The 15952-nt window shown below is 32.9% G+C and overlaps 1 protein-coding gene and 1 long non-coding RNA gene across 2 annotated transcripts; both read left to right on the top strand.

The window, feature by feature from the left end:
- The first annotated feature begins 1341 nt into the window (after positions 1–1341).
- LOC132721829 (uncharacterized) lies at positions 1342–6050 on the top strand. Its single transcript, XM_060706203.1, has 3 exons — positions 1342–1531; positions 2058–2168; positions 5450–6050. The coding sequence occupies exons 1-3, from the start codon at positions 1414–1416 to the stop codon at positions 5653–5655; spliced, it is 435 nt and encodes a 144-aa protein (XP_060562186.1). The 5' UTR covers positions 1342–1413; the 3' UTR covers positions 5656–6050.
- Positions 6051–6370: 320 nt separating this feature from the next.
- LOC132721830 (uncharacterized) lies at positions 6371–12903 on the top strand. The gene is made up of 6 exons (XR_009624522.1): positions 6371–6848; positions 7638–7814; positions 8221–8326; positions 8490–8600; positions 8989–9154; positions 10965–12903. It is a non-coding gene; the product is annotated as an uncharacterized LOC132721830 (long non-coding RNA).
- The last annotated feature ends 3049 nt before the right edge of the window (positions 12904–15952 follow it).

Genomic DNA, 15952 nt, shown 5'->3' with positions numbered 1-15952 from the left:
GAAACAAAAAAAAAGGGCTTAAAAGCCAGGCCACATACAAAAAAAGTAGTCTATGCTTTTGATAATGAGCTGACCAGAATAGGGGAATTTTCTAAAGGTGTCTGTTGTGAGTAACATGTCTATAAAGTACATCATGGTATATTTTAGCCACCATAGAATTTATCTAGAAAAAAAAATCTAGCTACATTTTTGTATTTTTATTTGTACAAAAATATAGAAATAGTACAATGTATAATTAGTAAAATGTTCACTATACATGTACAAATAATAAAACTATTAACAAATGTCGGTACAGCCGCGGTACCGTATTTAGAGGGTCGCGGGTTCGAGTCCATGTCAGGGTGCACTTTTTTCTCACCCTGTGACTGATATAACATTTGTATAGCCCAGGTAGAAATTAAATCACAATGCTAAGTAACCCTGGGAAATTCGAAGAAATATTTGCATACACAGTAGGTTTATAACGATTCAGTATTTTAACAAGTAAAACGTGTAAGCGGCCGAATAGCTCGGAGGAACTCAAGAGCCGCGGAATGGTATTCCGAGTGTCAGGGGTTCGAGTCCCTGCCAGGCTAATACATATCAATATAAATCTGTCAAGAAAAATAGGGAGGAACTGTCTAAAATAATTATCACCCTAAATAGGATTCGGATCGGGTTCGGATCGACAGTCTTTGATGAAAAGTCAGAAGATGAACTTGTAAAGGGGGTGGGGTGCTAGTCTGCTTACCATCATTTGATGTCTGACGAACCTCATATCTGATATATATTGGTACGCATATAAACACCTGTTTGCTGAATTTATGATATCAAAAATGTTGCAATTAATTAGTAACTAAATCTTATATGCGTATGTAAACTAGGATTAAAAAAATTAATCTTCGGCGTAAAGCATGTAGAAATCTGACCAGTATTCACCGCGAGGTCACAAACTTTAAAACTTTAATGTAAACATCACAATAATACTTCTTTATATAATATTTCTATTCGTTGACAGGGACACAGAACATCTCTTACATGTTTAAGAAACAAGAAATTTACATAATATATCTATCTAAGATATTCTTTTACTTCTGAATAGTAACAGACGCAAAACACGGTACTTAAGCGCTTAGACGAACGCAGACGCACGCTAAATAAGAAACGCACGCTTTCAGACGCACGATAAACGAAAAACGATACACGGAAAACGAAAAACGTTAAACGCTTGAAAACGATGCACGCTTGAGAAAGCGTTTCAGCAAACGCACGTTGCACGCTATACGCACGCACGGTACACGAAAAACGGACGCACGAAAAACGCTATTTTTGACAACCGAAACGTTCACCCTACTGTATGTATAATAGTAAGTTGCAATGCCTGCGGGTGAAATGAAACTGCTTTCTACTCATTTCTTGTAATAGTGCTTTTGTATGAAAGAAAAACCAATTGAGAACATAAGTTTGCCCAAATGTGATATTTCACCAAATGGAACTTGGGTAGCTGGTGGAGGAAGTGAATATATCTCAATATACGAAAGGCTGATTACAGGTAAGCTATATATTCATTAAAAATAAGTTAAGTTTTCATTTTTCTGTATTATGTATATTATGTGACTGCCTATTTGTTAGGAATGTGCTCTTTGGTATAACATTTCATCTTAGTATTACTATTTCTTTTTATTTTGAGTGTTGTAACGTAATAACATAAAATGTTTAGCCCATTTAAGTTGTATTAATGATTACAAAAATCGAAAAGTAGGCAGAATATTTTATTAAATAGAGAAAATAAAAATCCCCAAAGGAAGTCCAAAACAACAAAAGGCTCGTTTTGATTGAACCTGTTGATTGTCGGTACTGTTAGTGCAAACAATCATCCACTTCTGCCGAATGTCCTACTAGCAGATCATTCGGTAAAATAATAATGTCCTGCCGAATGACTTGAAAGCAGAAAATTGGTTATATTCCGCTGTCCTGCTGAATGTCTTATGTCGATCTTTGTAATATTTCAAATATTGCATAAATATTGATATAACAAACGTCTACAACATTTTTTCTCAGGTTTGTTTGAATTTCAGAAGTAAATGTAGGAGGAAATAAGGACAATGAAGAGTGCTTATTTTTTGAAAATAATTATGGACTCTGGTGGAGCGACTGCCTTCATGATTATCTATCGTTATGTTTAAAAGGTAAAAGTTTTTACGTATTTCGTTAAATAGATATTTTATATTTTTATATTTAATGAGTAAAAGGTATTATCATAATTTATGTTGAGTAACATACATGTTTACTTAAAACTTTCCGAATATGATGTACGGCCAGTGGTAGTCAGAGTAGCCAAGAAAACATTCAGTCACCAGTTATAAAATCTATTATCAGACCTAGATCTTTTTTATTATCTATAAATAACGTTCATCATCAAAATATGCATTTATTAGAACTTAAGTTAAACAACGGGATAAAGTCAATGACCTGGTACTTTTACCAGAAATCAGAACTCAATAATTGCAAGGCAGTCTGAAACAGAACAATATTAAGGTGTTTTTACATGTACGTATGATTTGGTTAACTCAAATCTTTATTTGGTAGTTATTCCTGAAAATGCAGTCATCGAACAACAACATTAAAATGTCAACATCCATGATTTGTATAATTATAACTAAAACATTGAATATATGAGGTTAAATAATATGTTGAGTGACACTGTGGAATATTTCCTAGAGACAAACATTTTGCTAAAATAAATTCCTTAATTTTCACAAATTGTTTAAGCTGTAAATTTACAGTCTGGAATTTCTTGCACTTTAGATCCGTAATCTTATTTTTGCTCGTATTTAGGAATTATTTATAATTTATTAAATTCTGCAGTTATGTATTTGGAAAAAAAACAACAAATATATAAAAAAACAGAACTTTGTTTGTTTGTGGGATAATTCGGGAGATTACTGTTTGCAAGGTCAACTCCTTGAAAATTAATTCCAAAATTCACAAAAAATAGTTCAGTTTGTTCGTATTTTAAGCTGATGCAAATAAGTTTCTGTCAAAAAATGATAAGTCTAATTAGTAAACATGAAATGGCGTTGATTACCTAAAGTTTTAACATAGTTTGCTCTAAAATTTAAAATCAGCAATTCTTAAATTGAAAAAGTTGCTCATTACTGTTAAATTATGACGTTATACTATGTGCTTTATTAAACACAATACATCGGCTTTGATAGTTTTGCACCTCTTCAAAAGATGTTTTTTAAGAGATTGATAGAGTTTGTTTTTCGTAGAAAAATTACACTTATCTACTAGTGATGTCAAAAAAATACAATATGAATGTCTATAAATATTCTCTTTATTATGTACAATAAACCAGAGTTCTTTGTCTGCTTCTACTGAATTACTTATGTCAACTCTGTCTTTTTACTGTATGATTTATTGTCAACATGCTTAGATTATTGTTAATGATTTATTTTATGCAGTTATACTACTCATTTTTTGCTAAGCACCATATGTTTGAGTGTGAATATTTTTGGGATAATTTTATTAACGCCGTGCGAGATGTTTTAAATGTTGATTTACTGTTTTATGAATTCAGCTACAGGACGAATTTAACCCTATAAATAAATTTTACAGAAAAAAATGACCCTCTCTTTGAAGATTTCAGAACATGCAGCGTGTTGTCCAAATTTTGTTAAACTGGATTTATGTTGACGCTCATTCCACATGTGTTCTATTATTATATTGGATTTTTAGTCAGGTATGCGAGCTGGCCAGTCAATTCGCTCAATAGATTCCCTAATCAGGTAGTCCTGGATCACCCTGGTCATATTGGGGCCAGCATTACCGTCCATTTAAATGAACTAATTGCCGAATGCTTCTGCATACAACATAACCTCGTTGTCTAAGATGTCGTCAATGTATCGCTGACCTGTTTTATACGCTATACATGTGGTGATATAAAATTTATCTAATGGTGTTTAGCAAAAATTGAGTTATATATTTATAACATATCTGCGTATATGTTTGACCTTTGCTATTTGTGTATGTACTTATATCTGTGAAGAAGCTTGATTTGAATATATTGATTCTTGATTTATTAAACTTTGTATATATTATGCAAATATGGACTTTTTAGCTGTTGAATATGATGTGATATGTACTGAAAAAATTAATATTGACCGAGGCGATAGCCGAGGTCAATATTAATTTTTCAGTACATATCACATCATATTCAACAGCTAAAAAGTACATATCTGTTTTATTATATAATTTATAAATAGCTTTTATATGGCTTATCACATCTGCCATTGCATACGACGGAAATCGATATTTTTCAGCTTGTCTACTGTTTCCATAATTTGGCCCTTTCCATTGGCATGCTAATCGGGCTATTGTTCTTAAAAATGAAAAACGGTAACTAAAATAGACTAATTTGACTCTTATGTACACCCACACAAAGTTTTTTCAGAATAATAACAACAAATTTGGCGTGACGTCACTTAAAAGTCTCGCGTCTTTAAGGGATTTCCAGAAAATCTATTTTTAGAAGAAAAACCGGTGAATATACTCTGAAAATCTATTTTTAGGGGAAAAAACAGTGAATATACTCTGATATTGACCTGTTATTTTTTACAAAAAGTTGCTTGTTAGCCAATCAGGGAAAGGCATTTCAAAGCTATTTATAGATTATATAATAAATATATTTATTTACCAATATCACAAAATGTTATTTTAATCGATATCAATAACATTTACATAGCTCGGCACTGAATAATATTCAGTCTAAAATTTGGTATTTTGTAAGGTAAATCTGTTGAATATTATGATACAAAAATCACTGCAGGGAGAAGCCCAGAATTAAAACAATTATCATATAAAATAATTATCAATTTACAATTACCTGGGTACTGTTTTGACCGGCTTAGATAATATCGACGGTCCGGACCCTTTGTTTGAAAGACGTTTGAATTGTTTCCAATATACATGTAGTTAGAACGATGTTTCTAACAAAGTCATTGTAGTTAATTCTTGAGACACGAGAAGCAAATGCATTGTTTTTTTTTAAAATGAATTAGCATTTACATGTCTATGAATGACCTGTGCGCAATCAATTAATTGAAAAATAATAAACAAAAATTAAAATTACTATTTATACGCGTATTGACAAAGTCATTGTTTCAGATAACTTATATTTTGGATCGTTATACTATTTTTTTCATATGAATTGTTAGATATCGTGCATTTTGTGAATACGGAAATTCAATTTTCGTTATTGATAATTTTATAACTGTTGATTAAAAAGCAATAGAAACTTAAGAGCTGATTGCAAAACTATTTTGCTATTGATGTGACAAGTTTTATCGATATAAATGACTATGTTTTTAATTAGCAATATGCACATTTAAAAATGATGTAAAGTTAGCAATTTGGTTAAGTGTATACACCTTTTTTTCTGAACTTTTTTTGTGTTTACAATTTACAGAAGAGATAGTTCAGACTACAAGTCATAATACCATGACATATATTGAATGGAGGCAATATGTTAAATCGTGCTTTGAAAACAATTGTTTCCCAATCACCTATAATGACACAATGAGTTTATCTATATCCCAGGCTTCCCGTACCAAAAGGAAAGGTTTGCCGCAAACTCGCCGCAACTTTGCCGCAAATTCGCTGCAAACCTTTTAGTTCGCCAAAACACTGTGTCAAGTGTTTGCCAGATATCGCCACTAGTGGCAACTCTGTGGCAAACATTTGGCGACTTTGCGGCGAATTCACCAGAATATTAAGTTGTTCGCCAAAAGTTTGCCAGAAACTTTCAGTGGAAAACTAATTTGCCAGAGATTGCCAGAATCTTTCTATCAAAAAAATTATTCGCTGAAAGTTCACCAGAAACTTTTCTACAAAAACAAGTTTGCCAGATAATCGCCACAAACATATCAGTTCTGAAAGTTAATCCAACTTTGTTCAGTAAATAACTATTTTGCCAAGGAATTATATTATTATGCACATATAAAAAAAGTCCTTCATGTACCTACCTATAACCACGGATGTAAATGTCAATTAAAGTCCGTGCTATAACCTACCTACCTACCTACCCAGCCTTATTTTTTAATGGGTCGGGAAGTGGAAACAAACAAATTTTTATTTTTTGCCTAAGAGTTATCAAATTGAAACATCATATGTATCATGGAGGGTATTGTAGTTCTCAATAACAGTTAAAAAATTATAAGGTAGAAGACCCATAATGAAATCGGCAATCTTCGACAATTACCGCCATATCTCGCCATTTATCGTAACGAACTTCGTTGTTTTACGTATAAAGTCGGAATTCTAATAATAGCGAATATCCCCGGTCACGTGGTAGTATTCCCAAGAAAATGACGTAATTTCCGCCGATATCTAACATGGCGTCTTACAGCGTGATACGCTCGGTCGATTCAAAAAAAGTGTAAAAAGATGCAGAAAACTCAAGTATTCCGACTTTATTATAGAACATAACTATAGTGCAGGTAACCAGTATTACGTGTCAACCAAACCAGCTCTACAAGACATCAACTCTTCCTAAATCGGTTGATAATGAGGGTTGGAAAGAGGGAAAAAGAATCGTTGAGTTTGGCGTGTTACGGTCAAACCTAAGATTTTGTAAAAAATGTAGACTTGGACCAGTTGGCTACCATTAACAGCACTGATTAACTTTTGACAACATGTTAGATGAATTTAAACAGGGAGTGTCTGGTTATTTGTATGTGAAATGTCGAAACACAGAATGCGGTCATGTGAATTGTGTTCCCTATGGAAAAACACACAGACTCTAGTAGATTGAAGACCTGTGAAAGTTGGAATGCCATGTTTCGTTGTCAACACAAAATTAGGAACAGGTAAGTGATTAATGTATTGCATCATAGTTTACATTAAGTACTATATACTGATAATGAATTCATAGATGTAATGTCTCGTACCAAAATGAATATATCGATACATTATGATTTATCAGTGTTTATTTACTTGTCTTCCAATGATGTCAAACATGTAAAATTATGCGGATCAAATTTATGTTTCAGATTATTAAATAATTAATTTATTATACAGAATACATGTATCTTGTTTGTGTTTAGCTGTAAAACACTACTCCTTATTGTGAAAGAAGTGGCTAGCCAAAAGTTCTAGCCGTACGTGACTCACATACTCCATATAATTTTGAAAAGTGCCGTACGGCTAGCCAATACAGTGTGTCCTGGCTAGTCGTACGTGACTCACGTACGGCTAGAACTTTTGGCTAGCCGTACGGCTAGCCACTTCCTATTGTGAAATGTTTTATAAACTTCCCTCTGAACTGTTTTAATTTCCCCAAAGTCACTGAGAAATTTGAAAAACAAATGATAAAACGTTGCTAAATTAAATCTTGCAACAATGCAATTTTTAGTAAGACATTACAGAATCCTACATGTACATTATATAAAAGACACAGTTTACACTATGCTGCCAATACACACAGTCACAGTAGTACTAATATTCAACGTACATGAGGCAGCTAAAAATAGCTCTATATTAATTTATGCAATGTGTTATTATCACGGTTATGTAAATTACAATCCATGTGAAGTTTTTTTTTGACAAAATATTTGTATACTTTAATGAAATAATTTGTTTCTTTCATTTTCTTACAGCAATGATTGATAGTGTAGGTGGGCCGGTGAGGGTCAACAATTTGTTGTCAACACTTATTATACCAACAATTGGAAATAAAAACATGAAAAGAAATGGAGAGACGTGTTGGAAATATCATTGAGACAGCACTGGCTTCTATGCCGACAGAATCTGCTGCATAAGATCAAGGAAATGGAGTAAGACACATTTACATTTACAATGATATTTTCGAAATAACATGTACTTGAATTGGAAGAATTTCAAAAATTATTTTGTAATTATATGTCTATGCAGCTTATCATGGTATAATCCTATATTGCTGGCACACTCGTGGTTTAGGGAACCAAAGAATATTACTCTATATTCATGTACATATTTCTTTTTTCAAAATAACATGAATGTGTAATTGTTTTTTTTTAAAAAGTATTTATTTCTACATGACAAACTGGGTCCGCCTGGGCTCCTTGCCATTGGTACTTGTTGCTTGTCATATGGGGGTTGCGTTCATTGAACGCCGCCTTTCCTTGTTGATCTTGTTTATCATATTTTACCTTCATTGGTTTAAGACTAAAATTCATATTAAATACATGCATTCTTTTTAAGGGATGTGCATCATGAAGAATCAATGGTATCAGAACACAACATCATGGAAGATCTTATGGACAAGATCTCGGAGGATGTCCTTTGCCAGATGTTTGCCAGCACTAAAGTGAGTACTGGTAGTTTGTTTTCTGTATTTTGTTTATTTACGAAAGTAAGGACTATGCAAAACTGACTGGTGTTGTTGAACTGTTTGTGTTATGTCAGTTGCTTCAATATATGAATATCTCTCCATATACTGTTTGTACATATGTATTTTTTTTTTATTCAAGGTCTATTCATCAGTCAGATGCTACAGTTACAAATGACAGTGAATAGTCAGATTTATACAATTGTGATTAACAATCATCAACAATACATCAAACAAAAATGCCTATTAAACTGTAAGTTGAAATCTATGAGGTTTTTTTATATATATTTATAATCATGGTGTAGCAATTAAATGATAATACTGTGATAATTTTGTAATGCTATTTGGGGTCGTCTTCAATAGAAACAATTTGATGTATCTTCATGTGATGAATAATCGATATGCAGTCCGAATTATTTCATAAAAGTGATTACTAAAATTGGTCTGGAAAAAGTCGTGCAATTAGCATTAATAATTAACAAAACTTATTCTAGTAACTGTATGAACATTGTGTTACATTAATTATAAATATGTTATTGTCAATTCATTGGTGTTCAATCTTCAATATTTGTCAATATTACGTTTAAAGATGAATTTTAAAATACAGAAAATATTTTTGAAATATATTTTTACAATTACAGTTCTCACAGACAGTCAAAGGTTGAAAACAAATCAGAAGTGGTCCACATCTTAAAAAACCTCACAGCAGATTAAGACTTTCCCCGAAATTTCCCTGTAAAACCCGCAGTGGTATGTCCAGTGCAGTAGATACTGCCTGGCACAAAAGAGGATTTGACAGTTTAACATGTTAGTAAAATAAGATTATTTTTATCCCCCACAATGTGGGAGCATATAGCGTGGCACTTGTCAGTCTGTCCCAAAATCTTGTGAACGCAACTCCTCTTAAACCGGATGGCAGATTTTGCTTAAACTTCCAGGGATTAACAAACTTAATGTGTAGATGGTAGTAAAGGAAGGATTTTTTTCTGCAACTAAATTAAACAGAATAATGGCCCTTTGTTGATTTTTAGTTTTCAACTTGTGGCACATGTAGTCCAAAAACTATTTGACCTAGAGTCATAAGATTGACAGAACAGTGGCGTGTGGGGGCATCCGTGTTTTATTGACACATTTCAAGTTTTTCTCAGTCATCATGTCAGTAATGATTTAGAATTTGTCAGAAAAGTATCTGTGTATATTTTAACCACTGTTATTGATGTATAATTGAAAAAAGTGAGTTTTGCATACAAGTAAGACTGGTTAGTCAACATTGTTCATTCAAACAGTGGCATTTAGAAGAAAAATCCTAATGGTTATTTGAATTACCCTGGTTTTAACTTTGAGTTCTGACCTAGCTGTCATGTTCACAGCATGGTTCATTTTTGTGTCGCCTCTATGGAGTAGTGGCAACATATAGGGATCATTTCTCCGTCGTCTTGTCTATCTGTCCGTCCGTCACAAAACTTGTCTGGACTACTCCTCATAAAACTACTGGTGCAATTTCATCCAAACTTTACAGGAATGATCAGTACCAAGTCTAGTTGTGCATTTTGTCAGCATTTTCCGGTTCAATGATTTTGTCAGAGTTATGGCCCTTTAATAATTTTTATTTTTAAAGTTTGTCTTGACTACTTCTCTTATACCACTAATGCAATTTCAATGAAACTTTACAGGGTTGATCTGTAGCTTAAGTCCTTGTGCATATTTCATGGGTTTTCCGGTTGAATGATTTTTGGCCGAGTTATGGCCCTTTGATAAAAAAGGTGTTTTTTTTCTGTGTGTTGCCAGATACACAAAAGCTTGTCCTGACTACTCCTAATAAACTACTGGTGCAATTTAATCCAAACTTTACAGGAATGATCAGTAACCAAGTCTAGTTGTGCATATTGTCAGCATTTTCCGGTTCAATGATTTTTGTCAGAGGTATGGCCCTTTTTTTAAGTTTGTCCGGACTACATCTCTTATACCACAAATGCAATTTCAATGAAACTTTACAGGATTGATCTGTTGCTCAAGTCCTTGCACATATTGCACAGGTTTTCCGGTTGAATGATATTTTGGCAAGTTTGATGAAAAGGTGGTTTTTTTTTCTGTGTGTTGCCAGATACATAAAAGCTTGTCCGGACTACTCCTCAAAAACTACTGGTGCAATTTCATCCAAACTTTAAAGGAATGATCAGTACCAAGTCTAGTTGTGCACTGTCTGTCTGTCTGTCACAAAACTTGTCCCAACATGAAATTGGCCATCATGAGGCGACACATGTGATCACTGATCACTCTTGTTTGTTATTTTGGTGTTTTTTTAACATGATACCTTGATTTCTTAACTAAGTTAGATAAACTTATAATATATGAGCCACTTGTCATTTGTAAATAAATCTAGGTTTTGCAATGCAAATACATGTTCATCCCAACAGATCAAAATCAAGCCAGCAATAAATAATAATTGCCTTTGGTGTTTATTTTCTTCATTTGTAGGTGGGCTTTACTAATAGATTACTGCCACTTTACTTCAAAGTGGGGTTTTGGGGTATCATTCGCCTTCAGTGATAGTTCTAGTTTTATCCAGTATAAACATGGTAACATGGAAATGAAAAATAAACCTTGTTTTTTTCAGTGTACTGCACCAATAAACTAAATATGGAGAGAAGCTTAGTCACCAAAGCAGTCAACGTCAAAATACACACAATGGCCAGGGCACTGAAACTTGGAAGAGTGAAAGAGTAAAGTAGTGCGTTTTTAGCTAACAAAGTGACATTGCGAGCTTTTGTCTATCTTTCGTCCGTAAACTTGATCTTTAAACAACATCTCATAAATTGCCAAGCCAATTTCATGCAAACTTACGATATTGTCTAGTCAGTTTTTGTTTTGCTTGCAATCGTTATATGACATGACTAAAGACATTTTGTTTTATTCTTAAGTTATTATGTTTATGTTTGTATAAGACCCAAATATATTGTTAAGATTCATTTTTACAAATTTGAAAGCCATTATTGTTCTAGTCAGTTTTTGTTTTGCTTGCAATCATTATATTACATGGCTAAAGACATTTAGTTTTAATCTTTAATAGTTATGTCTATATTTGTATAAGACCCAAAAATATTGTTGAGATTCATTTTTACAATTTTGAAAGCCATTATTGCTCTAGTTTGTTTTTGTTTTGCTTGCAATTGTTATATGACATGACTAAAGACATTTAGTTTAAATCTTTAGTTATTATGTCTATGAGGGGCGTCCGTGGCCGAGTGGTTAAGGTCATTGACTTCAAACCACTTGCCCCTCACCCGCTGTGGGTTGGAATCCCGACAGGGACTTTGGAATCTGTCTTGTGAGGAAGCTATCCAGCTAGCTTAACTGAACGTCAGTGGTTCTACTCAGATACCCGTTCGTGCCTGAAATAATGCAAGGAAGGGCACCTGAACGTCACGATATGACCTTTACTGTGTTGATGTGACGTAAAAACCCAAAACAAGCAAACAAAAAATTATGTCTATGAAATTCGTTGTTTGTATAAGACCCAAATATATTGTTGTGATTAATTTTAACAATTTTGAAAGCCATAATTGTTCGTGTCAGATATTGTTTTGCTCACAATCATAATGTTATATGACATATGAGTTTAAATCTGAAGGTATTATGTCCATGAAATATGTTGTTTGTTTAAGACCAAAATATATTTTTGAGATTCATTTTTACAATTTTGAAAGCCATTATTGGTCTAGTCTGTTTTTGCATAACACATAACGCTATTGTTAGTATTTATTGTTATTAATAGTGATTTGTCTAAGTGGATGTCGAAGTATGTATGTTATTCCATGCCAGTTCATGTTTGAATGAAACTTTTTGTCCAGATAGAAGATTTCAAACTGTAACTTTTCTGATTTTTATCTTTTACAACAATATTATATTTCCCATTTATGGTGCTAAGAAATACTGCAACATGTGCTGAATAATAGCTATTGTCAAACATTGTTTATATGCTCCCCGAAAAATTTCGGCGGACCATAGAGTCATTGGGTTGTCTGTCCGTCTGTCTGTACGTACATAGGAACCTGAATTCGTGTCCAGCCCATAACTTTGTTATTTCAAGTTGGATTTTAAAACTATTTCACAGAAATGCTCACCATATTGAGACGACCTGTCGCCCGCAACATTTGGGTCGCTACCTTGAAGGTCAAGGTCACAGCATGACCTTAAACAAAAATTGTGCCGGCCCATAACTTGGTTATTTGATGTCGGGTTTTACAACTATTTCACAGAAATGATCACCATATTGAGACGATGTGTCGCACACACCATTTGGGTCAATACCTTGAAGGTCAAGGTCGCAACATGACATTGAAGCAAAATCGTGTCCGGCCCATAAATTTCGTTATTTGAAGTCAGATTTTACAACCATTTCACCGAAATGATCACCATATTGAGACGATATGTCACATGCAACATTTGGGTCATTACCTTGAAGGTCTAGGTCACAGCATGACCTTGAAGCAAAAATGTGTACGGCCCATAACGTCGTTATTTAAAGTTGGATTTTACAACTATTTTGGAATTATCACACTTTGAACTTTGTCTGGGACATAACCCTGAAACTTCAAAAGATATACTTTTCTGTATCTAGGATCACCCCGGTTCAACCGGCTCTTGTTTTAATTGATTATTAAGTAATATGAACAATTCATGATAGCATCATAACTAAAGAGTGGAAATTTATGAAAGTCAAATATGTATAGAATCAGTTGCTAATAAAATGTGTGTAAAATTTATCTCTTTTTGGGAATTAATTTCTTTATTTTACAAGTTTATCAAATTTCATTTTATTCCACTGATATGTTTGTAATATTTTTTTTATTTTCTATTGAAAAAATGTGTTAAACCAATATGTATTTGTTTTCTTATAATTCAGCTAGTTTTTATTATTCCAATGTTTGAAAAAATTGTTCGCCAGAACTTTACCAAAATGTTTGCCAAAATATCGCCATAACATATTTGCTGAAACTGGCAAATATGCAAATGAAGTTTGCCGCAGTGTTACCAAAAGCTTCTGGCGAACATCAGCAAACTTACTATGCAAATGAAGTTTGCTGCAAATTTGCCGCAAACTTTTGGCGAACATCTGCAAACTTTTACCATGCAAATGAGGTTTGCGATAAATTTGCCGCAAACAGAAGCTACCTCCCCCTATAGTTAGCGGCAAGTTTGCCGCTAACCTCATGAGTTGCGGCAAATTTGCCGCAAACCTCATTTGCATGGTAAATAATTGCTGAAAGTAGTTTGCCGCAAACTCACCGCAATGTTTGCGGCAAACTTGCCGCAATGTTCACCAGAGAGCCCTTTTTTTGGTAAGGGTTATGGTCCGTCATAGACAAATGTTATACGTAGTGATATGATCTACAAATATAATGGTGAGATGATATTTTGATAAGTGAATAAATTTACTCATTGTTTTATCAATGTCACAATGTTATATCAGTTAAAACATATACAATTTACAAATATCAAATGGAGGTAAAATTTATTTTAGGGACTGCTTTCCCAGATGAATTTTGTTGCCAGTCAATAAGTTCAGTTATTCATATCATTTTATAATTAGTAGTATTTTTTCTCAAGAAAGTTCAAGATTAATAAAATATGTTAAAATATAAGTTTGTAAATATACTCATAGATGTCATAAGGAAACGTTATTTATCATTAATCATTCTCAGATTTTAATTACACTCTGTGGAAAGCAGAATGTCTCATGCTATGAACTGATCCGATAAACCTGTTTTACAAAATATAGTCACAACACCTTTCACTTACTACTTTTGTATTGTCAGCTATGCAGAACCTAGGATTTCTCTTCTGTTAGTACATTCTAAAGTTTAAATAAAATTGTGTGCCTAATTTGATAGTTATAAACACATTCAAAATATTGATTCAGTGTGCTTTATAATTTTGCTGATTGACCTATTCATTTTTGTAGAATCTTCAAATGTTATAAGTGCAAATAGTGTTTCACAGTATGGATATATTACTAAACGTGGAAACATTACACTTCTTTCTTTTACGAAGAGCAGTAATGGTAGTAAGCGGTACCTCCTTCAAACAAGTAAGTGAATTTTTAGTTAATGGCTACTTATTTATTGAATCACTCTTAATTTATACATTTTCCTACATTTGAATGTTAATTTTAAGTTTGTCAAAATTTTCTGTGTCTATTTAATAAAAGCAGCATGTCTCTAGATTTCAGCTAATTTTGTCAACTAAGACAGTCATTTACACACTAAAAATGGCACTTAAATCCGCGCAAATTACCAGAAAAAGATCAATATATGAAAACTAACTCTTACTGTGCTAGTCACATAGTAGGAATATGGTGATAAATACCGCAAAATGAGTCAATTCATTAAACTACATATAGCAAATAGCCATTATAACATAATATAGGTAAAGTATAGGACAATGAATTGATTATGATAGGGTGAGGGGCAAGTGGTTTGAAGTCAGCGACCTTAACCACTCGGCCACGGACGACCCCGAAAATATCAGGTACCATATTTGCCATTAGATTTAGCATTAATTAGTCAATAAATACCTATATTAATCAAATAATTGTAATAAGATGTATTTTTCTTCGAAAAAGGGATATTTGAGATACATAAATAATAAATACTGTTAAAGAAAAGAAAGAAAGAAGTTGACTCTTCTGGGGTTGGAACCCATTGCCCTAAGTTTCAATGTTGTTAACAAGTTTCAAGTTTTATTTAATATATTATAAGACCCAATTAGGAATTTGAGAATAGTAGTTACAGCCTATATAAATACTCTTCATAGCGGAGGTAATACATAAGGATCGTCATACCTTAATCTAAATACAAATTGACTTTTGTTTGGGAATGATTTTGTGTGGTATTTGTAATTAGTTCTTGCGCGGAGCTTCTCAATTGCTGCATTTCAGCAACATTTGTTTTTGTTAGAACACTTGTTTAATATCACTATAATGCTGGTGGTAATTATTAGTATGTATATGTTGATGATGGTGATGATAAAGTTGTTGATGATTACGCCCAACAGAACGCATGTTAGGGACATCTTAATTGCTAGAGTACAAAAAATAGATAGATTATTCAGCAATCAAAATATTATTTTATGCGGATTTTTTTTACTTTTTACTTTTTATTTCTCTTATTATTCAATACAAACATGGGTTTATATATCAGTATGTGTATACATAAATAAAAAAGTATTAGATGAATTGTTTAAAACAAAAAATGTACACAAATTAATAAACAACACAATGTGCATTTTAACGAATTGTGATTAAAAAGGGAAGCATCTTTCGTCACAAACGAATAGACGACTTAAAAATAAAATATAAAAGGAGATAATGTCTTAAAATTATCTATGTTACTCGGCACTTTCATAAGTAGTGTGAGTTTTTGCAAGATAAGAATATATTTTTCTTGCTGACATAGCGACGAAACCAGAAGATGTTAATACCTTACCAACGGGAGACGGTACATCTTTGTCTGAAGCAACGGGTGTTCAAAAAACATCCGCATTTCCAATTTACAATGAAACATTCATGAGCAGTACAGAAGGTCCAGTAAATAATCGGATTAG

Source organism: Ruditapes philippinarum, unplaced genomic scaffold, assembly GCF_026571515.1.
Source record: "Ruditapes philippinarum isolate M1 unplaced genomic scaffold, ASM2657151v2 ctg4792_1_1_1_1, whole genome shotgun sequence".
Classification (NCBI taxonomy): domain Eukaryota; kingdom Metazoa; phylum Mollusca; class Bivalvia; order Venerida; family Veneridae; genus Ruditapes; species Ruditapes philippinarum.
Note: the sequence above shows the minus strand (reverse complement) of the source record. Positions and strands in the feature narration are given on the sequence as shown.